The sequence below is a fragment of the Apis mellifera genome, linkage group LG10 (genome assembly GCF_003254395.2).
Source record: "Apis mellifera strain DH4 linkage group LG10, Amel_HAv3.1, whole genome shotgun sequence".
NCBI classification, from domain to species: Eukaryota; Metazoa; Arthropoda; class Insecta; order Hymenoptera; family Apidae; genus Apis; species Apis mellifera.
The window spans coordinates 7142537-7167530 of record NC_037647.1 but is presented as its reverse complement, the minus strand read 5'-3'; the positions used below and the strand labels follow the sequence as shown (position 1 = coordinate 7167530).

Sequence of the window (24994 nt, the reverse complement as noted above, 5' to 3'; positions counted from 1 at the left end):
GATGCACGTGGCAAGGGAAGGCATGCCAGCTGGTTGTAAACCACGAAGATGGGTTCGCGTTGTACGCGGCCGGGGCCAGAGGCGGTGGCAACGGGATGAGTCCAAGCTCTTCCCCGACTCCTCTTTGGAGAAGATCCTTCGATAAACTGAAAATGTCCGCTGACGATGGGGCGCGTCTACTGTGGCTCGACTTTGGCGGCGAGGATGGCGAGATTGTGAGCGATATTTCTCACGAATATCATTCAAACCAATATTCTTTCTTCCACGATCGTGAGAGAAACGCTGAGTTGAGATTAAGAAAGATGATTATTATTAAAACACGTTGCTAATAATTTCTAACCATTCTCTAAGAAGCCTCATCCAACAAATCTTCTTTAATTATCTTACAACTTATAGTTAAAACTTATTTTTAATTAAAAAAAAAAAAGGAGAGAAAGAAATCGTTTCTTTTTAATCAAGAAAATGCAAAAACGCAACTCATCGCGTTCTTCCCCTCTTGATACAAATCCACGCCACCCTTCAAAGGATGGTTCGCTCTCCCTTAAAGCTCTCCCTTCCTAACGGGATCCACATTTTCTCCCCATTTTCTCACCGTATGACGAATGGAAGAAAATTAGCGAAAAAATATCGAGCTGGGGCTGACGTGTTCGATAATAACGCGACGCGAGAGAGGACTTATTGTGAGAGAAGCCTTCCTCTTTCTTCCCGGCGGTGGAGGCGGGGAGGTATTGAGAATTTTAATTGACCCTGCCTAGACTATCGAGATTATTATCTTGGACGAGGAGAGAGATATCGATATAGAGAGAGAGAGAGAAAAAAGAGGGCTGTGCATCGAGTAATCCCATTGTGCTCGTCACTTTGAAAGAGCCCTCGATGCCGGAGCACGATACCGTCGAATACGTATTTTACATCTTCTCCAAACACCGTCGTCCGGTTTCTCTCCCGCCGTTCAATGGCCATTCATAACGCTACCGCCTATCTTTCTGCAAAGCGCGGGGGAGGAAGAGGAGGGGTTGGAAGGAGAAAGAGAGAGAGAGAGAGAATTTCCCGCGACAGACGTCACGATGGAAAAATTATTCCGCCCTCGAGAGAGCCTTGAAAACGAAGCTGGTGGTGAATATCCTCCGTTCTCCCGTGGAATTTTTTTATTAAGCGATCGACCGCGTGCAAGAAACAATCATCCCGCCGATTGCTTCCGCTCTCTTAATTTGAATTGGTACAAATTAAATTTTTCGATTTTTCATTGCCAAAAAATATTTGTTTATTCGCGCTTATTCGACTCGATTCTATCGTTGAAAACTTGTCAAAATTTTTAACGAAACGAGAGGAAACCCTTCTCGAGATTGGATCTGAATAATTTTTTTTAATCATTCGCCATCTCTCTCTCTCATTCATATCGAACCTCACACGACTCCTGGGATAATAATCCACTTCCAAGAAAAAAATTGTAACTCAAAGATCCCATTTATAATCTCTACACTACCTTAAGCGATTATCTCAATCGATCGGATTACGATCTCCCTTTATTTCGAATCTCGAGTAAATTCGATTCATTTTTATCGAAATCTCTAACTCACATCTTTCTCCCGATCAAAATTCCAGGAGCTGGATCTCGAGAGCTGTCCCAAACCGATCGTGTTCGTCCTCCACAACTTTCTCTCGGCCAAGATCCACCGGCTCGGGCTGAGCGCATAGGGGTACGAGGGGGCCCCCACGGAGGCCCCCGACCTGCCGCCCCACACCACCAGGTCCGTCACCAGCGTCTTCTTTCACTGAAGCTCTGCGCGCCAGACACAACAACGAGGAGGAGGAAAAGGAGAAGGAGGAAGAGAGAAGGGTGGCAGGCAGGATACGAGAGAGGGACGAAGAACGAGAGACCCACGCATCGACGGACCACAAACAAAGAGAGACACGTTGGCCAGCTTCCACCTTTTCGTTTCCATCCGGAGATCGTTTCCCTAATTCCTAATTAGGGAGAACTGGGCAACAAACGCGCTCCCCCGCATTCGATTCTACGAGCGAGGTGCGCGTAAGAACCAATTCTCTCCTCGATGGAAAAGACGAAAGTGTGACGAAACAAACGAAGAGAGAGAGAGAGAGAGAGAGAGAAGGATCGAAGTTATTCTAACGCGCAATTTTGCAGGAAAGTATCAGCACGTGCAACAAGTAGGCTAGAAGAAGGGAAGGTCACTGCTGGGTATCGTAACTAATCAACGCGCCTAAGTAACCGATTAAAACTTATCTACCTAAAGTAAGAGGAAGAAAAAAAACGCTATGTAACGAACGAGAGAGAGAGAGAGAGAGAAAGAGAGAGAGTGAATGGTGGGTGTATTTAAGAGAAAGTGAAGAAAAAAAAAAAGAAAAAACTGCTCCGATCGAACGCTCGATTTCGGAGAACTAGCGGAAAAGCTGATCAATTACTGTCCAACTGCCAACCCGTTTCGCTCTCACATCGAGGATCGATTGACCCTGCAACTTCGACCTCTCTCCCCTTGTCCGCCAACTTTCCTCCTCTCGGGTATAAATAAAAGTGGCGAAGAGAAAATAGAAGGCGAGGAGGAAGGTTGGGGAGAGAAAGAAATCGGGTAAAATCTCTCGCGTCGTTTGCTCCGCAGCAAACCTTTCCCCTGTAACGAGAGCGAAGACTTTTGAAAGAATCGATGGGACGTTCGTCTTAACGATTAGCGAATTAATAACGAAATTTCTAATAACCTAATTTTCGTTCCGTCGATATTTACCGATCGATTTTCTTGCTTCGAGTGGATAATTACTTATTTCACTCGTCAACGATGTTTCTCTTTCAACGATTTCCATTCTAGACAAAATTTCGAGAATCTCGCGATTTTTATATATAAATAAATCTCGAGAGAAACGAAAGAATGGAATAATACAGCGGAATTTTCGTCGAATAGGCGGAGAGGTTCGATGTGGGATAACAGGGTCGAAGGGAGCAACGGGCTAGCGTTAATAGTTGTTTTGTACGATTCGTATTCTTAAACGCGAGTAAGTGTAAGATGCCAAGAAACGTGTGAGATAACGTGTGCACAACGTGGTTGGCCGCGATCCCATGCGAGCGGACGATAACTCGAGATCGATTCTCGCCTCCCCTTCGAAATTATTTCCATCTTCTTTCTTTCCTAAAACTCGACCCCCCCTCCCAAGTTTTCACATCCGAGCAGCAACTCTCGAATTGTAAATATGAGCCATCGTTGCAACTCACCCAACCCGCCCAATAATTCCGATAATATCGTTCCACGTGCCGTGAGCGTGTCGCAAAACCGAGTAACGAGCCGGGAAACACCGTGGAGGAACGAAGGTGAGGCCGATCGAATTCCCATCCTGTATCGAGTTATCGCGCGGAAGGGGATGCAAATCGTCGGCTCGCCGAGGAATTATTCGCATTACGAGTACTGTTGCGAATATTATCGAGAGAGAGAAAGAGTGAGAGATAAATGTTCGTGTAAGAATGGAGCATTCTTTTTCATCCGTTCTATAGAGACCGATATTCGATCGCGATCCTCGAGAAAAGAGGAGAGGAAAGGAGAGGAGAGGAGAAAGATTGGTCGAAGGAGGCCGTGCGATAATAAGAATTTTGACGTTAAGTAGAACGTATCAACGAATCCACGTAACGTTCATTGTTCACCCGTTTTACGTCGTTTGCTGAGTTGTCGTTCCTTTCGCGGAATGATGAAATTATATTACGAACGAAAGGAGAGGAGAGGAAGATCGATCTTGCGAGATCGATCGTTCTCGCGTGTGTATCAACGTTAGATTGGGACGATGATGGAAAATGGGTAATAGTTAGAACGAGATGTCTTCGATTTTATAAGAGATCCGAGGATTGTTTAACGTTGAATAATAACTCTGATGAATCGATTTTGAATTGTAGATTCGCGGTAGATGGTTATCCGACGCGATTAATCTCGACGTGACCGCTCATTAAGTTCTGTTTTAACAAATGAATCGTATTATATAAGAAGAGGAACGAGCGTGTGTATTAACCTTTCAACCACGCATCATCTCGAGATATTATTTAAAAATAATAATTTTCACGCGATTTTAAATTAATATTTGTTTAAAATTTTGCCACCAATTTTAATTTATTTGTTTATTATATAAACGAATTCGCATGACTCGTAATCAAGATCATCGCCATCGGGAAATTCAACGTCTAAGCGACGAAGCCAGAATCCAGGGAAATACGCTCGAATCAACGCCTATTACCGTTAAAAGCCGGTCAAAACTTGACGTAAAATCATCGATCACGGGAAATCGACTTAATAAATATCGCTTGTCAAAGAGTATTTCGAACGCATCCATCGTTTAACGCGTTGAAACGATGGGGAGGGGAGGAAAAAAGCCGGGTATCCGAAAGTGGCTCGAATGAGCCGCATTATCCGCCAATTGCAGCGCGATCAAAAACAATCCGACCCAGTTTTTACCACAATTTCGCGCCCATTATCAAAATTGCCCGGACGCCATCCCAGAGAACTCAATTTCACGGAACGAATGTGTCGTTCGTGGATGATTGGAGGGTGGTGGCGGTGGTGGTGGCGCGGGCGGGGTTGACTGGATGACACGAAAATGGAATGGAGAGATCACGGTGGTCGGTTCCGTCGCGACGAAATGAAATTATACACGGATCGAAATAATGAACGATGCTCGAATTTTCCACGTTTATTCCGGCTCGAAATTCGTGTGAAACGCGATACGGGAGGATTCACCTGTCCTGTCGTATCGAAAAACCGAGGGCCCTATTTCCAAATGGAAATTACCGAAAGTAGAAAAACCTGTAAATGAGCGAACACGTCGAGCGAATTAATCGAACGATTTCATCGTCGCACAGCGAATCCCGCGAAAGGAACGCGAGAGCGTTACAATACACACGCGTTGCGATACACACGCGTATGAAAACACACACACACACATACACGTATGGAGATGTAGTGGGGCAAGGGAGGGGAGGAAGGGGGAGGGGGGGGGGGAGGTACATTCGCCTGGTGGACGTCATTAAGCGCGAGGATAAGTTCGGAACATCGACGAGAATTAATTCAGTTTGAAAGGATTTGCACGTAAACTGTGTATTTTTCTAATGATTTTTAGAACGCGGCCGTTCACGGCTCGTTTTTTCGTTTTTTTAATCTTTTCTTTTTTTTTTTTCCTCTCTATTTTCGATTTTCACCCCTCTGAAAAATCGAATCGGGGGTGAAACGGGACACACGGTCCTCCTGCGTTTTCATTTCTCTATAGGTTTAAGAGAACGTTAACGTGTATATCTATGAGTTACCAAATAAATGAGACCGGTTAGAAAATTGATCGTTTCTCTTTTCCTATCTCCCTTCGTTCTTGATTTTAATTCCAGAGATTGGGATCCTAAGAAATGATCTCGAGGTAAGTATGTAATTTCTTTTCGACGATAACGAAAAAAATAACGAACGTGATGGAGAATTCGGAAGATTGTTCGAAATATTGGAAAATATTGAAAATTAAAATATCGAAATAATTTTTCTACTTCTTCTCCGTAAAGGATATCTAACTTTTTGCTTCTTTCGAATGAAGCGAGTGTACACTTTCAAAGCATTTCTTTGCCAAGTGTCCATCGATCTAAAAAGGTCGACGACGTATTCGAAAGGAATCGCGACTATGCGCGACGGGGAGGAGAAGAAGAAGAAACTTTCAAGACTTTGTCATTTTTATCGTTGAATCCGATATCCAGCCCCGGTGATTGGCTCGCGAAACTTTTCTGATCTGTCTTCCGTCTGCCTGCAGCGATTCCCTATATTCTTTCACCTCCGCCAATGTAGAGATCTTCTCTTCCTTCGTAGAGGTTATGTCGCACGTAAATCTCGCCAACGTCTTGAAACCGATTATATCGAATATTTTTGACTAACTTTATCGAACAATACGATAGAAATATTTTTTTCGAATTGTATACGAATAATCTCGCGAATAAAATAACGAAATGAGAAACATTTTCGATGAAAGGTGATAAATTAAATCGTGAATAACGAACGGTAAGATAAATTGCAAATAGTAAATCAAATACGATATGTAGAAACGAAAAACATTTCATGCATAAAATAAAATACAATTAACATTTATTTAGAGTACTTACAGAGTCGATAATGCCACGATGATGCTACGATGCTACGACGCTACCATGATGCCGCCATGATGCCACCATGACACCAGCTCTCAAAATGGATGCACTTATCGCGAAATATATTATACGCATTATATTACGCATAAAGATACGTTAAAATGTTTATTTCAATTACTAAATACCGCTTTTAACGGGGAAAAAACACGTGTATACATGAAACGACCGCAAAATTCACGAATTCTAACAGTCAAGATGGACGCGATTATTACGAAACATTAAACACGTGCTATATTATGCACGAAAAATCATCAAAAAGCTTCTAGTAATTACTAAAAATCGATTTTAACGAAAAAAAGACACGTGTATAGATGAAAAGACTGCAAAATTCACAAATTCAAAAAATCAAGATGGATACGATCACCGTGAAACACTATACTGCGCATAAAAATACGTTGAAAAGTTTCTATTACTAAAAATCAATTACTAAAAATCGATTTTAACGAAAAAAACACGCGTATTCGTAAAACGAACACAAAATTCACGAAAACTAGTATTGAAGTGGATCGCACAATGTTATATTACGCAAAAGAGAGACGTTGAAACGTTTATTTTAATTATTACGCGTAATTTGACGAAGAAAAGACACGAACACAAGAAATGGCCGAAATCTACTGAAAGGCAAACGAAGGAATCGCGTGATTTCCCCCACCGCGTTGCCTTCGTTGTCGAACGTTCCGCCGAAAATGTAAACATACGGCGCGGCGTTCAATTTCAAAACATTTGTGATATTAATGATTCGCGAATATTTTCATATAAAATTTTACAAATTTATTCTCTAATATATTTTGTGCAATTTACTCTCGGATAATCATATTCAGGACAATGTTCATCAATGAAGAATGTATTTTCGAGAATTTTTTTTTTTATTTTTTATTTTTAATACTTTTAATATTTTTAATAATTTTTATTTTTATTTTTTTACGTATAATAATAATAATTTTTTTTAATGTGAATTTAAAAAAAATAAAAGAACAACCTAAGAAAATTAATACGATCGAAGCTATATTTAAAATTATATTGAAAATAAAGAAAATAATTTCGAAACAAAACTAGAAGAGATCTCGAGAGATTCTAATTATGGAAATTGATACAAATAAAATTTGATATTGAAATTGTTAATAGAATCGATACACGAGATTCAAAAGTATAATTGATACATTAGCAAATATTAACTTTCTCAAACAACACGAAGCTTTAATTAAAACTACAACCGTTCCTATTTAAACATTCATGATTGGAATGTTTCGATGTTTAATACCAATTATTCTATTTCCATTGAAAATTCTATTTTCAGATCCTGTTCTCATTTTGCATGAATATTATTATTTTCGCGTTTTTATAATAAGCAATATACATCCGTAATATATTAATATTTCAAATTACAAAAAATAAAAGAATATTATACGTATATTAAAATCGAAATAATCGCTAAAGGAACGGAATCACGATAAAATTCTAAATTCTCAAATTTAATTCAATAATAATTTTCATAACGAATCATCGAAATTGCATCGATCATCGACTAATTAATTCTCGATCAACGAAACGAACTCCTCCTCAAAATATCGAGGGTGATAACTCGTAGCCGGAACCAGCTTTATTTACAACGTGTCGGGCCGCGATAAACCCTTTCGTTCCTACTTCTAGCTGCTGCCTAGCCACGTCTAGAGAGCGCCGCACACAAGATTATAAAAGCAGACTAACACAGTGTAATTCACCATTGTTATCCCGCATCATGGAGATCCGTAATGATACGTTTATCCCATAGAATTTTATCTCGGCTCCACCCCCGTCTCGGTTCCCGCAATTGCAGGGTACCACCCCTTTTTCGCGAGCACAGGCAACCACGGAGATATAATAAATCGTATGAGTAAAAAGGAGGACAGGTAGCTACAGGTGGGGATGGAAGATATGCAATTTCGATTGATTAAATTTAACGCTAGAAATTCCGGTAATTAAAAATCCAAAATCCCGCGTAAAATTTTACCGATTCGATACGGTCTCGATACGGTTCACGATGATTCCAATTAATTTATCGCCGCGCCTCTGGACAAATCTTTCTTCGCTATTTATAATTGCAACGCATGAATGATGAAATTTCAACGAGCGGACGAACGATTTTTTTTCCGGGATTATTAATTTCGCAACGGATGCAAATAAAACGGCCCTTCGTAAAAATTATAATTCGATATTTGTGAGGATCGATATATCGCGATGTAGAAATTTATATCGTTGTTGTACGAAAATTTTGCCGAGTGAAATTTTTCCCTGGAAAAATATTATTTTAATTAAAAGTAAGTAAGAGAGTAACAGGAAGCAGGGTAAAGTGTTGGAATAAAATTTCGAAAATTCACGAAAACGATGGGAATGGATATCACGGATAATGCGATCTCAGGTGTTCGAAGAAGAACGCGTTCGAGTATATGAATAATGGAAACGATAATGCTTCGAACGAGAAACTTCTAATTCGGTGATAATAGATTTTCGATCAGGATCCCGTAATTTCTCGATTCGAGCGAATTTATCTCGATAATTCGCGCGGTAAATAATTCCATCCCGAATAAATTGTCGATCGATTATTGATCAATGCAACTTCATTTAACAGAATTATCGTTACAGAAATAATTGAACTCGTCTCGCTCGAGTTCGTCGAACTTGATCCGAGTTGAGTTCGAAAAAATTCTTCGAGAACAAAAATCATCGAAAATAAATTATCCACTCCTTCGTTCCATAAAATTAAATTAACCACGATAACTCGTCGATCCATCGTCGCCATTCTCCAATCACTCATCAATCGATCTTCGAGATTCGAAGATAAAAAATACCACCACAGATAATAACAATCCTCCTCTCTCCATCCTCCTCCATCCAAAACTTTTTCCACGCGGAGATCCGCGACTTCACGACTTTTCGATCAATTCACGCGCGTCCCCTATCAAAAGGGAGGGGAAGGAAAGAGTGAGAAAGGGGAGAGGAAACGCGGGAGGATCGCGCAAGTTTTACGCGGCAGATTTTTCCCGGAGGAAGGAAAGGTGATCGAACGCGGCTGAGGCTTTACCTTGACTGGCTGGACGATAATTCCACGCTTTTTGTCGCAGTGACGCGAAATGTGCATCCCATCCGCAAGAAACGTTCGATCGAAATGCAAATTTCGGTCACGGGCTATCTACCGATACGCCACGCGTAATTTTGATCTCACGAAATTCCTCTTTATCGAGAATTGATCTACGATCGCGCCTCGGGACATTGAGCCGGATACGTGGATTCACGAGCAACCGATAAGGCAACTTGTTACCGCGCGTGTAAAAACGAACGAAATCGTTGAATGGTTGTGAATGGAGAGAAATGGGATTTGGATTCTTTTTCTCTTTTTTTTTTTTTTTTTTTTTTTGAGGATTATTATAGAAGGAAATATTCGATTCGATTCGATTCGACGGAATTGGCGGTGGAAAATTAATGGATGGTTGTCGTGAGTGTCGAGAGGAAAGGAAGAGCGAGCAATTTTCGTTGGCGGTGGTCCACTTTGATTTCCCCAAAGTAGCCAAGGATCTTGTTACTTAATCGGTACGACGACGCGGCATGCAACGTTTCATGCACGAATTCGATAAATTTAATTTTCTTTTTTTTTTTCTTTTATGTGAAAAGAAATCTCCCTCTCGTTAAGTAAAACTTACGACACTTTTCCTTGTCCTCGAAATCCATTCAATCGATAAATTTATTCAATCATTCAACAATTTGTATTATATACCCAGATGGAAAGAAATATCTAAAATTACGTGCCCAGATTATGTTTTCCCCTCTCCCTCCCAAAAAAAGAGTTATGCACTTTTCTTCTCTTGAAAGAAAAAAATGAAAAAAATCATTTTTTCACCGTTGTTCGAATACTAACAAATTTCCCCCTTACAGCGTAAAAAAAAAAAAAAAAAAAAAAATCAAGTCGTTGAAAGCTATATCGCGAAGCCATAGAAAAACAACGCGAGCCAATAATCGAAATGGTCCAGAGGAAGCTGGTGGCGGAATTTTTATTTTTTTTTTTTTTTTCCCCCTTTTTTCTATTCTTTTTTTTTTTTCGAGAGGGAGAAATGATAGGGTGGCCGATTGAAATGCAAATCGGGCCGAGGTTATTTCGGTGTACACGTAGCCCCGTTACAACGGCCCAAATTCGATCGTTTCCTTCTCCCATGGGTTTTTCTGTGTCGCAAACAACTCGTTGTCGGTCGAAGAGAAAAAAGGAAGGGGTGGAGAAAAAAATCTCGAAACCGATTGTTCGAAACCGAGGCCTCTTTCTCCTCCGTCGAAACGCCTTTAATTTCATTGTATGTGTGCTGACGCAGCACGAATTCCGCAGGTGAATTTTCTCGACGATTTTATCGAAAAGCGAAACGAAGAATTCCGACCAGAGATCAGAATTGAAAAATAAAAAGAAGGGGATAATAAAAGGACGAGGCTTTAAACAATTTCGATACATATTGGCGATTTTAAATTGTCGGTTGCCTCCGTTTCCAAGGATATTTCACAAGGAAATATCCGCGAAGATTCGCGTGCATGGAATTTTAATAGTCCGATGTTTGGAATTTTAATATTTCTTCTTCCGGGCTTGGAGCGGAAATCCTGACCGTTTCGTGGATTAATAATCGCCCTTATTTCGCATTCGTGGTCTGCGTGGTTATAAATACAGTAATCGATTATAAACCGCGAAAGAGTATTACGAAGCGAAACTCGTTAGATTTTTAATCGAGAAGATTTTTAATTCACAACGATACGAACGATGAAATTTCACGGGGATATCCCGTTTTTTCATCAGATCGGGCAAGATTCTTCGTTTCGTGGCGCGACAGACCGTGTCTCGAATTATTCTTGAAGTGGTGTCTCGAATCCGTCCGCGGTTATCGATATCTCGCGGCAAGGAAAAATTTCGCAGTTTAATATCCGCGATATTGTGTCTCGAAATCCTTTCTCCTTGTTCCCTCCCTCGTGATATATGATTATACTATAGAGAGCGAAGATTGCAAAATGTGTGTTTCGAAAAAATTTATAAGCTCCGAGGATCGAAAATTCGTGGAAGTGAAAAAAATAATCCGGGAAACCTCTCGAAATTATTTTGTCGAGATTTTTCGAGAATTCGAAATTTGCAATTTTCCTTCTCATTCTTGCTGCGCCATTAATAAATTTTATTCCTTCCTTCCCCCCCTCCCTCCTCTTGAAAATTTTCTCTCGGTCAGATTTTTTTTCACGCCCGAGTTAATATTTCGCCGGATATACTCCACCGCGATGGTCGACTTCTATATGTATAATTCAACGTCAACGAAAATACTGGGCACGGATTTATTCCCAACAGTGCGCGAACACTCTCTCTAAATTCCATTAACCTACGAACCGAAAGTGTTGCGTTATCGCCCAGGCGCCGAGAATTTGTATATTTCACGAGATGGCGCAGCATCCACAAAGGCGTCCACCTCGTCCAGGCGAAACCTCTCTCTCCAGAATTCATCATTCGACGGGGCCTATTTCGTTCATTATCCGACACCTACTTCCGTTCCGTGGAAACCATTCATTTTCCATTCCAACCACCCAATCCCTGTATAATGAACACGCGTAATTATGAATGTTGAGTTAATATTTCATCGGCTCTTCGTGCCGATCGCGAGTGTTAAAGCACGATCCGTGTTTTGTAATAATTTTGAAAAAAATTTTTCCTTCTTTCGTCGTGATAAATTTTTACAGATTAATTTCGTAATGCGGTATTACTTTATATACACTAGTCGAAGAGATTTTGCCCTCCCCCCCTCCCCCTCCTACTACTTATAATCTCGTTTCACGCAAAAAATATCCTCGATCTGTCCAAAATCGAGAGTTTAATTTTAATTCATATGTATTCTTTATTACGTTACATCGTATTACGCTGAAATATAGATTAAATAAAAAAGAAAAACTTTCATTCAATTCGTACAAATGCGGGAACACCGATTAACTGGAGAATCCTCGAGATAATTTCAAGTAAAAATTCCCGTTATGGAAAAATATTGGTCCATAGATTAACCAAGCCGTGACGGTAGTGTTGGGTACGTACCGTCAACGAAACACGAACAAATTCAACCAATTAATTGTTCGTGCAAGTCGTTCGTTTCTCTCCTTTCCTCCTTTATCATCCTTCTTTCCTTCCTCCAAAAATACGAATAAATTCTATTTATTCTATATTTATTAGCTCATTTTCGAATTTTTCAGTAAATTAATTCTATATTCGCGGAAACTATACATTCCATATTTCTTTTTTTATTATCACATAAACGAATCGATCCATCGATCGTTCCAATTTTCCATGGCTCTGACAAGGCGCTAAAAAAAGAACAAAGAGAAGGCAAACGTTAGAGCAAATTGTTCAGAGGAGCCCGAAACACGGAGGAAATTTTTTTGAATCGTTTCTGGAATCGCGGCCGACACCGAGGAATTCTTATTCGCCGATTCCTTTTGCATTCTTCCACCGGAAACGAGACGCGCCCTCCCCGTTTCCTGCCGCGTTAAATATCGGCCATACCAGCGCGCCATACGAAAATTAAATATGAGAAGGAGGGGGAAGGGGGTAACTGTGATTCGCATGCAAGTTTCTCGGAATTGCCGAGTTTCTCGGGATGGAAAGGGTACCCCTTGCTACCCCTACGTAGTAGGTGTTAAGATTCGCATTGTGATCTTCGTTAACTATGCTCCAACTGCAGAACCTGCGGAACTGCGGTTCGAATAAGGGATTCAATTTATCCGATATCGATTAATTATCGGAAGATTCTATTTACGATTCCTTTAAACTCTCGTTAATTTAATTCGAATATTGAAACTTCCCGTTGTTATTAAATCGTCGATTTAATATAGATATATATCTTTTTCAAATGGGAGAAGAAAATTAATTCTTCATTTAAGTATTAAACAAATATATCTTTAGGGAAAAATATCCATCGTTAATCTCGACACAATTTTGTCGCCCAGATAATTTCTTCGCTTCGTTACTTAAAAAGTTATCCTTATTTAGAATACGATAATCGAAGTAAAATCTCGTTAAAGTAACGCATGCGATAATTTTACGCGCAAATTTCAAGTCTATCTAAACAAACACCTTCGTTTCGATTATTATTAGCCGAGCGATTAACCGAATTCCTGTCTACAACCGACGCGGATCAAATCTGTGCTGGCGGGGGCGAGTCGATCGAGTTACATAAATTTTCGTGTACTCCCGGCTCGGAGCAATGTTAATTAAAAGCTCGGATCGGTCGCCACCACGCTCGTTAATACGAATCGTGGTGCAAGCTGTTTGTTATTAAAGGCCCTCCTAACGCGAGGCCTTTTACACGAATCACGGGCAACAACACGTGCGCTCTGGTCACGTGTACGGATAAAATTGTGATAAAATTGCATCGTCTCCTCGACACGAAGATTGCAGCGATCAAGAGGGATTCGAGATCGAGATAACGATTGATAAGGATGAGTTGGTGGGGGAACGAGGATGGAAAGAACGAATGATAAAAATGAATTAGATAAAAATGACGGAGTAGTTGGTTTGTGATGCGATTGGAATAAATAAAATAATCTGAAATAAGTGATATTTTGAGCGTGGATCATCGACATTGAGTCGCATTGTTGAAGAATAAATTTGATATTAATTATTTAATTAAGAAATATATATACATAATAAAAAAAGAAGAAGAAATGGCGGAATGCGTGAAAGGAAACTTTGACATAGTGATAAATTATGAAACGAGGATAGAGAAACGACAATTGAACTATTGAAGACAAGACGTAAGACCGTTTCTCATAGAAAATTTTAGGGGACGCGGAAAATTGAATGTATTCTTGTATGCGGATCGAACAAGATTACGTGGAATTTTTCGTGGAATTTGGAGGAACGAAAGAAGAAGATATTCGTATCGTTGTTATTTTCAAAGACGCTTATATTTTATTCAAAAATATCTCGACGTACTTACAGCTTACCCATACGCATGCATCAGGCTCCGGTATCTGTAAACTACGTACCATTCGGCATACATACTCGTATATGTACATATATTCTCGAGACGCTGAACTCGGCAGAGTTTCACTCCACCGCCTGTTCCTCCTCTCAATGGACGCTTATCGTTTCTAACTGAACGAGTTTCGTATTATATCTACAAAGCGCACTCACACTCTCTCTCTCTCACTCTCTCTCACTCACTCACTCTCTCTCTCTCTCACTCTCCTATCTACCTTTCCCGATTCAATGTTAGAAATTGTTTATGATTATCGCGATAATGAGATAGAGTAACTTGTCCGATTAGACCTATTCTTTAGAGATATCGTCGAGCATATTGTCTTAATCGAAGTCGATCTCTTTAATCTTTAGTATAATACAAATAGACCGTGGAACGGCCAAATCTCGCCTCCTTCCTCCGCATATATCCAAGTCGTTTTTTTTTACTAATTAAGAGGGGAAAAAAAAAAAAAAAGAATCACGAGAAACAAAATTTGGACGTTCCACGGACGCAGACATTTCTTCTCTAGAAATTGGCACTAAGAATTCAAAGACAGACAGAAGGAATACTGTTTTGCAAATATATCCTCTATTACATGCACCGATCCTTTCTCGTCCCTCTTTTTACCTTGCAACCTCCTCCTCTTAAAACTCCTCTCGTACATTCATTCGTCGCCGTATCTATCATCATTTCGTCAAAACTTCGAGTTTTTTTCGAGAACAAAAAAAAAATTTCTCCCCTTCTTTCATCCATTCGCGGTCCATTTCGGATCGTTATCTTTACACGATCGAACAAACACGGCAGCACTGCATCAACTGCATAAAGCCTAGTTTTATGGGTGGATCGCGAGACTCGGCGGCGTTTAACGGGCTAACATGCTCACTAATTCGAAAACGCGGAGGAGGCGGACTTATCTTGCGTGGAAGACGAACGTCGCTCCTCGAGGAAGAGGAGGGGAGGGGTGGAGGAGGGTAGCTGTACGGCTGCCACCCACGCGGAAGGAGCGAGGAAGACGAGAGTCTCGAGCCCTCGAGCGAACGATAAGCACCGCGTGAAACTCGCAACGTAATTAATTAAAGGACAAAGTTCACTGTCCTTGCCGCGATTCTAAATTCTAATCTCTCCGCTGAATCGAACCGCGACCGATTTTAAACGCAACTCTTGCAATTGGATTATTTTATTTTACATTATTTTTCCGCTTTGTTTTTCCTCCTCCTCCATCTCCAATCTTTTCATTCGATATTAATTAAATTTCAATTTTCATCCATGGTGGAGAGAATTTTTTTTTGTTTCTTCTTCTTCTTCTTCTTCTTCTTTTTCTTCTTCTTCTTCCTCTTCGTGATGAAAAAGAAGGTGGAATTTGTGGGACGACAAACGGGAAGGATTATCGATCGCTTCGAGAAAGGGGATGAAAAAGAAGAGGAGGGAAAAAAAAGGAAAAGAAAAGAGCAGAGGATGATTGTGACAAGTTAATTGGAAGTCGAAGAGCGTAGGAATGAAATTGTATCCGGAAGTTCATCGAGTAATAACGTTTACAGTGGGTGTGGATACACGTTTGTTTTCCATCTGCGAGTTATTTTTATCTCGAGGTGAAAAAGTTGGGGAGGGGGGAGAAAAGATCTCAAAAGGAGCCGGGGGGGGAAAAAAAAGGGAAATATATCAGGGAAGATAGAATGTCAGCATAATTGCGGATTACCCGTTGGTAGGAATATAACAAAGGGGAAAGGATGGAAACGGAGATTCCATTCGAATCTTTCTTTTAAATTAAAAACGGGTGCCCATGCATCGTTACATCCTGTAATTTTCTATCTTCATCTCCGTGAAATCCTCTGTCCACTTTCTAATCCCAACGAAACTCTCTCTCTCTCTCTCTCTCTCTCTGCCTCTATTTTATAAATATCTCGTTCGAATCTAGATAAAAATTTATCCACCAATCTTCTCTGCGAATCGACCATTCTTTCGATCGAAAATTTAACAAAGTGTTGCTCGCGTTACGATAATGTAAAGAAAAAAAAATGATGGAGATTTAAACACAACGGCGTCGTACGAGTGAGAAAAATAAGGGACGGAAATAAATAACGCGTTTCAGATGTTAATATTACACGGTTTCAGCTCCATGAACTGATAGGGCACGTGCAGCGTGGTGTTGTTGTGCTCCACCAGCAGGTGACCTCGCCTGGGAGACGCCCCCACGACCAGAACCGTTTCACCCTTCAGCAGGACCACCTCCCCTTCACCCTCTTCTGAAAGAACAATAACTCTACCCGTATTTGGAAAACGGAAATCAAATATGCATAGTTCTAGATCAATTTTTCCATGTATCAAATCAGAATTCGAATCTTTCATCAAATGATTAATCCTAACTAACTGAATAACATTAATTTTGCCGAAAGAACTTGTGCATTTTTAATAATCGTAAAAACTCTAAAATATAACCTGCTTTTATAATTCTAATATCAATCTCTTAAGGAAAGAGATCAATAGAACAGATTCTGTAGCTTTAATTTCCTTTTCCAATTTTCTTAAAATAATTTAATTTAAAAAGAAAAAACTAAACCTATATATATATTAGTACATATTCAAAAATAATTCCGTTTCTTTAAATACTGCGTTATCAGTTATATATAAATATTTATAATTCAACATATTAAAAACGGTGTACCAATTTCCAAGTTTAATAAGATTTTTACAAGAGCGGCCATCCTCTTACCTGGAAATGGCATCTTCATGATCCTGGTCTGAGGATAGCCCAACTTGGTGTTTCCAGTCACGGTGTACGATCTGCTCGGCGGAAGCGGAGGCGGCCGTTCCTGGAGCAAAATTCCGTGCGCTTTTTCGTTTCATCGTTTCTCGCGTAAAGAAAGAACGCGTCGAGAAAGAGGAAAGGGGGAAGCGTTCCCTTCTCCCTCCCCACCCCGTCTTGCTTACCAGATCCAAGCCGAACAGGGTGCACGTCTGCTGGATCATCTTCTGGTCGGCGCATTTCTCGGACGGATCGGGCGGCGGGGTGCCGGCGATCGGCTGAGGCCTCGGCCGTGTTCCGGTTCCGGTACCTGTGGCCACCGTCACGCTCCTCTGCACGGTGCCAGTGGTCGTCGAAGTGGGAGGCTGTTGAGATTTCTTCTGCCCTATGCCGGACGTCACTCCTATCGTCGTCTTCCTGAGAGGCCATCTTCTTCGCACTCGCCATCCTCTCCACGTTGCCTAGATAGTAATTCTCATTTCTATTCTTTCTTTCTTTTTTGGAATTTGAAACATTTCTCTATAATCTCGTGAGGATATTCCCAAGTTACTTTTTAATTAGATGGAAGAGTGAAAATTATTTTTGAAAGTTTGTAAATAATTAAAAGCGAACATATTCTTTTTTTTACAGAAGAAAGAGAAATAGATAGTAATTCTCATTTCTATTCTTTCTTTCTTTTTTGGAATTTGGACACGAACGTTTCTCTATGATCTCAATTTTGTTGTAATATCGTGAGGATATTCCCAAGTTACTTTTTAATTAGATGGAAGAGTGAAAATTATTTTTGAAAATTCATAATGTAATTAAAAGCGAATATATTCTTTTTTTTACAGAAGAAAGAGAAATAGATAGTAATTCTCATTTCTATTCTTTCTTTCTTTTTTGGAATTTAGAACGTTTCTCTATGATCTCAATTTTGTTGTAATATCGTGAGGATATTCCCAAGTTACTTTTTAATCAAATAGAAGAGTGAAAATTATTTTTGAAAGTTTGTAAATAATTAAAAGCGAACGCATTCTTTTTTTTACGAAAGAAAGAGAAATAGATAGTAATTCTCATTTCTATTCGAATTCTTTCTTTCTTTTTTGGAATTTGGAATGTTTCTCTATAGTCTCAATTTTGTTATAATATCGTGAGGATATTCCCAAGTTACTTTTTAATTAGATGGAAAAGTGAAAATTATTTTTGAAAATTCATAATGTAATTAAAAGCGAACATATTCTTTTTTTTACAGAAGAAAGAGAAATAGATAATAATTCTCATTTCTTTTCGAATTCTTTCTTTCTTTTTTGGAATTTGAAACGTTTCTCTATGATCTCAATTTTGTTGTAATATCGTGAGGATATTCCCAAGTTACTTTTTAATCAGATGGAAGAGTGAAAATTATTTTTGAAAGTTTGTAAATAATTAAAAGCGAACATATTCTTTTTTTTACAGAAGAAAGAGAAATAAATAGTAATTCTCATTTCTATTCTTTCTTTCTTTTTTGGAATTTGGAACGTTTCTCTATGATCTCAATTTTGTTGTAATATCGTGAGGATATTCCCAAGTTACTTTTTAATCAGATGGAAGAGTGAAAATTATTTTTGAAAGTTTGTAAATAATTAAAAGCGAACGCTTTTCTTTTTTTTTACGGAAGAAAGAGAAAAGGAGAGAAGACGAAGATCTTTGGCTAGAAAGATTCTTCGTTCACAATTAAGGAAATTTACCTGTATCACGGTGGCGGCTTTCCTCCGCGTTTCGGAGCGCAGGTTCTCGAGCTGTTGCCTAATGCCCTCGCTAAGGAAGATGTGCCTCTTGCCGAGCGCCCAGCTGGTGCTCGCGCCGAATTTGCTCTTCAGCTGCTGCGCGTTCTGCAAGATGAGCTTGGTGTCCTCCACCGCTTGCTCCTCGGCACGTCGCAATTGCTTGAATGGCGCGATAAGCCTGTACCTCGCGTTGAACGCCTTGAAACGCATCCGATGGGGATATCCTGCAATTTACCCGATATCTAATCGATACTGAATGATCTCGAGGAGAAACGAATCTAAATAAAAAATGATTTTGACATATATATATATATATATAGTTATTCTTCTTCTCGACGATGATTTTTTCTTTTTTCCTCGAAAGACAAATGGGCGACAAGAGCGCGCGAGCAAGGATAAGACGAAGAGATGTATGCAAATCCCCTGGATAGTTTCAAGACGTACCGCCGGCCATTAGGTTCACTGTCTCGAGGACCTGAAGGGATCGTATCTGACGCATGGTCACGCCTCTGTCCAAGTGAAGGGGCGTCTCTGTGCCGTTGCTCCTGATGCACCTGACGAAGTGGGGCCTCGCGTGGACCAGGGTCCTCAGCAGATTGTCCAGCCTCGTGTGAAAGTCCTGCGTCAACGTGGAGATCGGCTCGTCCCCGTTCAACCTGGAAAAGAAACGAGATCGTCAAATGACAATCGCCAATCGTCTCTCCACGTATCCTCAACGTCCTCCTCTTACAGGTCTGTGTGCGAGGTGGGCGATATCCTGAAGCTGACACCTCTTGGCACCGTGTCGCTCGCGTACAGGGCTTTCAACTCGCTGCCGAACAAATGGGTAGCGAAACCGAAGCTACACGTGTGCTTGTAGAACACGGCCACCAGGTCATCCGGGACCACGTCCTTGTTGGTATCTTTTCCACAGAGAGAACAAAATTTTCATATCTCGTGCATACATTCGTTTATGACAAGAGAATCGTTACACAAATATTTCTTTTCGAATCCCTTTCGTATCTTTCATAAATATCCGCGATAAATTTGTCGATTCTAAGAGAGATTCTTTTCCTATACACACGAAAAAGTGTGAATTATTCTTTTTACCCAAGAAATCGGAAGCGTCGTAGGTGACCCTGCCGGCGAAATGTTGAATCCCGAAAGACCTGCAATCGACGGTCCTCGGCTCGAACAATCGCGGATTCTGCTTGTGCTGAACCTTCACTTTCGCCACGTAGCTCTCAGCCGTACCCCGTATCGAGCATTCCACGTCCAACATGCTCAACAATCCGGTCCTCTGCGATAAAATGCAGATGTAAAATCGTTTCGATCTCGAGTCGAGACTGAAAGGATCGAATTATTATACCAGGGATGAGATGAGGTCGATACAGGGCACGTTGTCGACGTAGTCGACCTCCACGTCGCACCGGATGCCCTCGTCCCGGCAACTCTCGATCGAACTCTTGAATATATGCGTGTTGTAGAAGTGTTGCATCGTCTCCGCGCAAAGGTTGATGCACAGATGCTCCAGCTGGCTCGGCTTCGGATCCTCGAAACCGAACATGTCCAGGATCCCGATGAACCCATCCGTCGCGTGTCGTACCGCGTTGTTCAACGCGGTCATGCTTCTGGAACCGGTACCACCTGCGCGTAACACAGAAAATTCACACTGAGATGGAATTTCTAATAACCGATTGATAAATTTATTCTTTAATTTCTATCTCATTCATCGATATATATCTTCCTATTTTTCTCTTGTCAATATATTCATCAGTGAGACAAGTTGAAAAATCTAGAACGAAATCTTTTTACACGTCTTCCCACGTTTCATTTACCCAATTAATCGAGTCCTACCTGCAGAGCTGCCAATGGTGGACGCGTGTTGACTGGTGACCTCGGCCTGGTTATGAACAGACTCGTTCGAGTCGGACGACAAGGTGCCGAGGGTAGAACCTAATCTCTTCAAGCTGTTGGCCCTCCTCACGATCGTGGCAACGGTACGGCAGTAAAGAGCTTTGGCCAACGAATCCCTGGTCATGTTGGACTGCGCAAACGAGCCATTCGTCGTGATTCGAACCGTTCGAATTGGCGAAGGAATGAAATGAAAACGATGGCATACCATGTTCGCGTCGCAGACCGACTTCACCAATTGGCCGCGAGCATTGTGGGTCCTCGAGGTGAGGCCTCTGAGCAACGCCGGGGGCGGCACCCCCAGGAGGGCGGCGACCGACGCCAACTCGTTCTCCCCGATCACCCCCACCTCCACGCCAGGACGATCCGTGAAACCGACGTTGCCGAGGATCAACACCGCAGCAAGCACTCGGACCACGTCCAGAAAGGGTATACCCAGCACACCTGTCCACAATTTTTTTTTTTTTTTTTCATAGAAGAGTTATTAGGAAACTTGTTCCTCAAGATTTGGATCTGGATCATATCACCCTTTTTCGGGTGAAATTAAAAATCAGAGGATTACGAATTTCACGTACCCAAGCAAGCTTTCCACGCTTGAAACCTGATCGCGTCCTCAGCCTCGTCCTGCCTGGTATCCCCGTGCTGCAGATACCTAAGGTTCTTCAGGTTGTAACCCTCCAAGTTAAGTTTGACTGGGGAAGCGAGACGAGTATGAATGAGACGAGCACACGAGATATAGATAAGAAGGAAATTAAAATTTACCTCGTTCCTCGTGCGACAGGCCGGCCAACATTTGGTAAAATATGTGATAATTCTTCTCGTCGGGTAGGGGCCTGATCACTCGAGTCTGGTCCAGAAAGTAACAATGTATCTTCGTTCTGTACAAGGCACCGTCCGTCACCTGGACCTCGATAAAATGACCCTGGATAAAAACGATCGTTTTACAATCGTTCCGCGTGGATTGGATTGAAAAAAAAAAAGAGAGAAAAAAAAAAGGAAGAAAAAGAATAAAATTGTACTATTCTAGAACTTTCTGAATTGGTGGCAGTCTTTGCGGATCCCAGAGACCTCAGAACCGTGAACGCCGCCGCCAAATGTTTAAAAGCGTCCGTTTCGGGACCACCTCCCGCCACGTCGAACAGTTGCCTTAGCAGCAACATGGAGGCGTACGTCTTCCCGGAACCACTCGTTCCTAAAAAAAGGATGGACACGTGGAATAATATAATATTGGCAAATATTCCCTTCCGAGAGAAAGAAAGAGAGAAAGAAAGAAAGAAAGAGATTAGCGGATGATGGTTTACCGGAAAGAATGATGGCCTGCGGGTATCCAGTTTCCGACTGCTGTCTCACGGCCTCCTGAACGACTTTGTTCAGCTGGGGCGCCAAAGGTACGGCCCTGGTGCTCGTTAAGGTCAATGGATTCCCGACGTCCGTATATGGATTGATACAGACCAGTATGGGGCCCACGTTTGTCTGAAACGCGTTTCGATTATCTTACTCGTCCGATTGTCGGCCCGCTTCGGACCACGGGGGCCCCTCATCTTTGCGAAACGAGACTGCTTTTTCCCGTCCCGTCGCCCCGCTTTTTGCATCGTTATCAATCGCGTGGGTTATGGATGCCTAGATGCTTTGCAACGCGACCAAGATTAATCTCGAGATCCCCGTTTATCCTTTCGATTGATTCGAAATTTTATATTCGATTCCTTTCCAATTTTTCCTTTTCGAAATTTCGTCGAGAATTCGTCAAAGATTTTGTCGTTTTATTAAAAGAAAAATTGTTAATAATTATCCTCGTAGAAAAGAAAGGAATTCTTCTTTGCGATTCTTTATAATTCTCTTTCCAAGTCGCGATGATTCAATTCCGTTTTAAAAATTTTTTTAACAAACGATTCGTTAATTACGAAATAATTTAATTAATAATCCAAACTGGAAAGAAATTACTATTACTTTGACGAAACATCGATGGAAAATCTCGCACAATCTTTAACGATTCCCTTTCATCTCGATCCTGAAAATTACATCTTTTCTCGCAATTTTCAACGATAACGCATACACAACTCGAAGAAGCGAAGAAGAAAGCGAGCGTGTAGCGAGTTGGAAATAAGTGTAGCCAGGATGAGAAAAACGAGGAGCCGCGGGATGAGAGGCGAATGAGAGATTACGAAGGAGGCGGAGAGCGGAGGAGTCGGCGGCGCGCGAGGAGCGACGAGGAGCGGCGAGGCTTTGGCGGGTCTCGATTCCTATTAGAAGCCCACCTAGAGAAAGCAACAGCCATGCACGAGGAACAAAAAGGGGGGAAAAACGCCCGAAAGCCGAGTGGGAGGGGGAGAGGGGGAGGGAGGGAGGGGGAAGAGAGAGAGAACCGGTCCTATGTCGGGCCCCGTGGCCTCTGATTCCTCGCCTCGATTCCCTTCTGCGAGCTTTCGAGCAGCAACTCTCTCGTACGAGGGATCGAGCTTAGATCCCTTCTCGAATTCAATTCGCGTTTTCCCTCTTTCCTTTATTTCAAATCGCGCGATTTATCTAATTAATTGCCGAGCTAGGAAATAATTTAGTTTTTCTTTTTTTTTTCTTCGAGGCGTTTATATTTGAAGCGCTTCTTTATTTTTTTATATATACAAACGAAATAATTCGTAATTCGTTGTGCATCTAAAATGTTGCATCTGAATTAAGATTACGTGTAAGATACGTCGAAATATATTTTAAAAAAAACGAAGGAGACGCGGACCAAGGCCGAAACGCGCACAAATAATTTATAAGTGCGAACAAACAAACGTCCCTTCTCTCCTCCCGTTGAAACGAAACGATCCGATAATGACGGCCGATAATTAATCCACGGATATTCGAAAGGAAATCGCGTTCTTCGCAAGTAATCCAGTCGCCGCTCGCCGGAAACCGCCGAAACCACTCTTTTTGCCAAACCATCTTCTATCAAACCGCTCGATATCTGTCCAACGGTCAACCACGATATCCCCCCTCCTCCCTCCCATCCACGGGTTATTATTATTATTTTCCTTCTCCTTCCTTTCTTTTCTTCCTTCTCCCCTCCCAAGGCATCCCTCTCCTTTCCCCTCGTTCTCGACGACGATCCATTGAGAAACTCGACTCGAATCCCTTCTTCTTTCTCAGAGAGGATTCTTACTCTTACTAGGAGGAAGAAGAAGAAATACTCGGCCACCTCGTTAAAATTCGATAAACCGGCGGGGCAAAAATATGGATAATCGATGACTAGGGAAATGAAAGGAGAGGAAGGGGAAATCGTTGAGAGGATCGTCTCAAAGAGTTTAGTTAATTGGTGCGGAGGAGGTTTCGTATCGATTCGAAAACGATTCTCGAAAATAATATCGATGGCGTTAAATGATTCGCGGACGGACGGTATCTCGGATATAACGGGGCATTCATCTCAATTAGAGAGGCGGCACGAACTTATCGTGTCCTGTCGCCACTATCGAGGCCGAGAGTGATTGATGCACCGGCCGATTGAATTGGCGAAGGGCGAGGAATGCGGTGGCCGATTGCCACCGGCCGATTCGTTCTCCTACAACCGCGATTAGTTGGAGGGCAAGTTGGAGGGCAAGTTGGAGGAATTACGTCTACTCCGATATCCACGCGTTGCCGTTTCTTAAATCGTTCCTTTACGCGACTCCCCCGCTGATAAAATAACGTAAAATAAGATATAATTCGTACAAACGGATCCTCTCCCCCAACTAATATAATAATTTCAAACGATAATGAGAACACGTGGAGACAATTTAAAAAAAAAATTGCTCGTTAAAATATATCGTTTTTAATTTGAGTGAAATTTGAGTAAAACAAACGTATCCGTAGTCGTTAAAAAAAAGGGGGGAGGAACTCACGTGGTACTGTTTGGCGCAGAATCGAGCTTGCAGACACTTGAGCACCGCGTCCTCCGTCAGAGGTCCAGGTAGATGAATGAGGTCGTCCAAGGCCGTGGAAGTGGCGGGCCCGGGAGAAGCCGCTGCACCTTTCGGGAGACATCGATGCTGACCCTGGTTGCTCTTCGCGTTCTTCACGTCGGCGATAATGCTGGAGATCGGCGGCGAGCGCAAGCAGCCCAGCGCGGTCACGCACGACACTATACCGTCGTCCGGGATCCCATTGTGTCGCTTCGGTGGATCCAAGTCTGCTCAAACGTGTCAAACGTGTTATTGCATCGATCTCTGACGCGTTACTCGGTATTATTCCAAGATAGCGTTAGGTCGAAACGGTTAAAAATCGAATTGAATCGAACCGAGTCACATTCGCCGATCTTAGATTTTTAAAAAATTGTTAATTGATAAGTCAAAGAATCTTGATGCCGCTTGCAAATCCGGTTGTTACAATTTTTCGAAAATTAATATTTAAGATTAGAACCGAGTCGCATTGACCAGTTTTAGATTTTTAAAAAAATTGCCGCGATACGTTAAAGAATCTTGCATCTACAGCTTGCAAA

General features: G+C 41.5%; 2 protein-coding genes across 15 annotated transcripts in view; one reads left to right on the top strand and one right to left on the bottom strand.

The window, feature by feature from the left end:
* LOC724333 (beta-1-syntrophin) overlaps positions 1–5316 on the top strand; it is a 336725-nt gene extending 331409 nt beyond the window's left edge. For 2 of the 3 annotated variants that reach the window (XM_001120154.5, XM_006564489.3), the window contains exons 7-8: positions 1–215; positions 1603–1741. In XM_001120154.5, the coding sequence (XP_001120154.1) occupies positions 1–215; positions 1603–1695 (308 nt within the window). In that variant the 3' untranslated portion in view covers positions 1696–1741. Of the gene's footprint in view, positions 216–1602 lie in introns of all 3 variants that reach the window. The other variant, XM_006564488.3, reaches the window with a different exon arrangement.
* A 10143-nt stretch (positions 5317–15459) lies between these two features.
* Positions 15460–24994, bottom strand: part of LOC551706 (unconventional myosin-IXb) — an 80667-nt gene continuing 71132 nt past the window's right edge. For 11 of the 12 annotated variants that reach the window (XM_026443129.1, XM_016914568.2, XM_026443125.1 and 8 more), the window contains 15 exons: positions 24399–24685; positions 21843–22014; positions 21561–21733; positions 21304–21463; positions 21117–21233; positions 20750–20985; positions 20485–20674; positions 19997–20274; positions 19738–19927; positions 19379–19550; positions 19093–19304; positions 18610–18872; positions 17086–17361; positions 16868–16967; positions 15460–16400 (listed from right to left, as the gene is read on the bottom strand). In XM_026443129.1, coding sequence (XP_026298914.1) covers positions 16243–16400; positions 16868–16967; positions 17086–17361; positions 18610–18872; positions 19093–19304; positions 19379–19550; positions 19738–19927; positions 19997–20274; positions 20485–20674; positions 20750–20985; positions 21117–21233; positions 21304–21463; positions 21561–21733; positions 21843–22014; positions 24399–24685 — 2984 coding nt within the window. In that variant the 3' untranslated portion in view covers positions 15460–16242. The remainder of the gene's footprint in view (positions 16401–16867; positions 16968–17085; positions 17362–18609; positions 18873–19092; positions 19305–19378; positions 19551–19737; positions 19928–19996; positions 20275–20484; positions 20675–20749; positions 20986–21116; positions 21234–21303; positions 21464–21560; positions 21734–21842; positions 22015–24398; positions 24686–24994) is intronic. The other variant, XM_016914569.2, reaches the window with a different exon arrangement.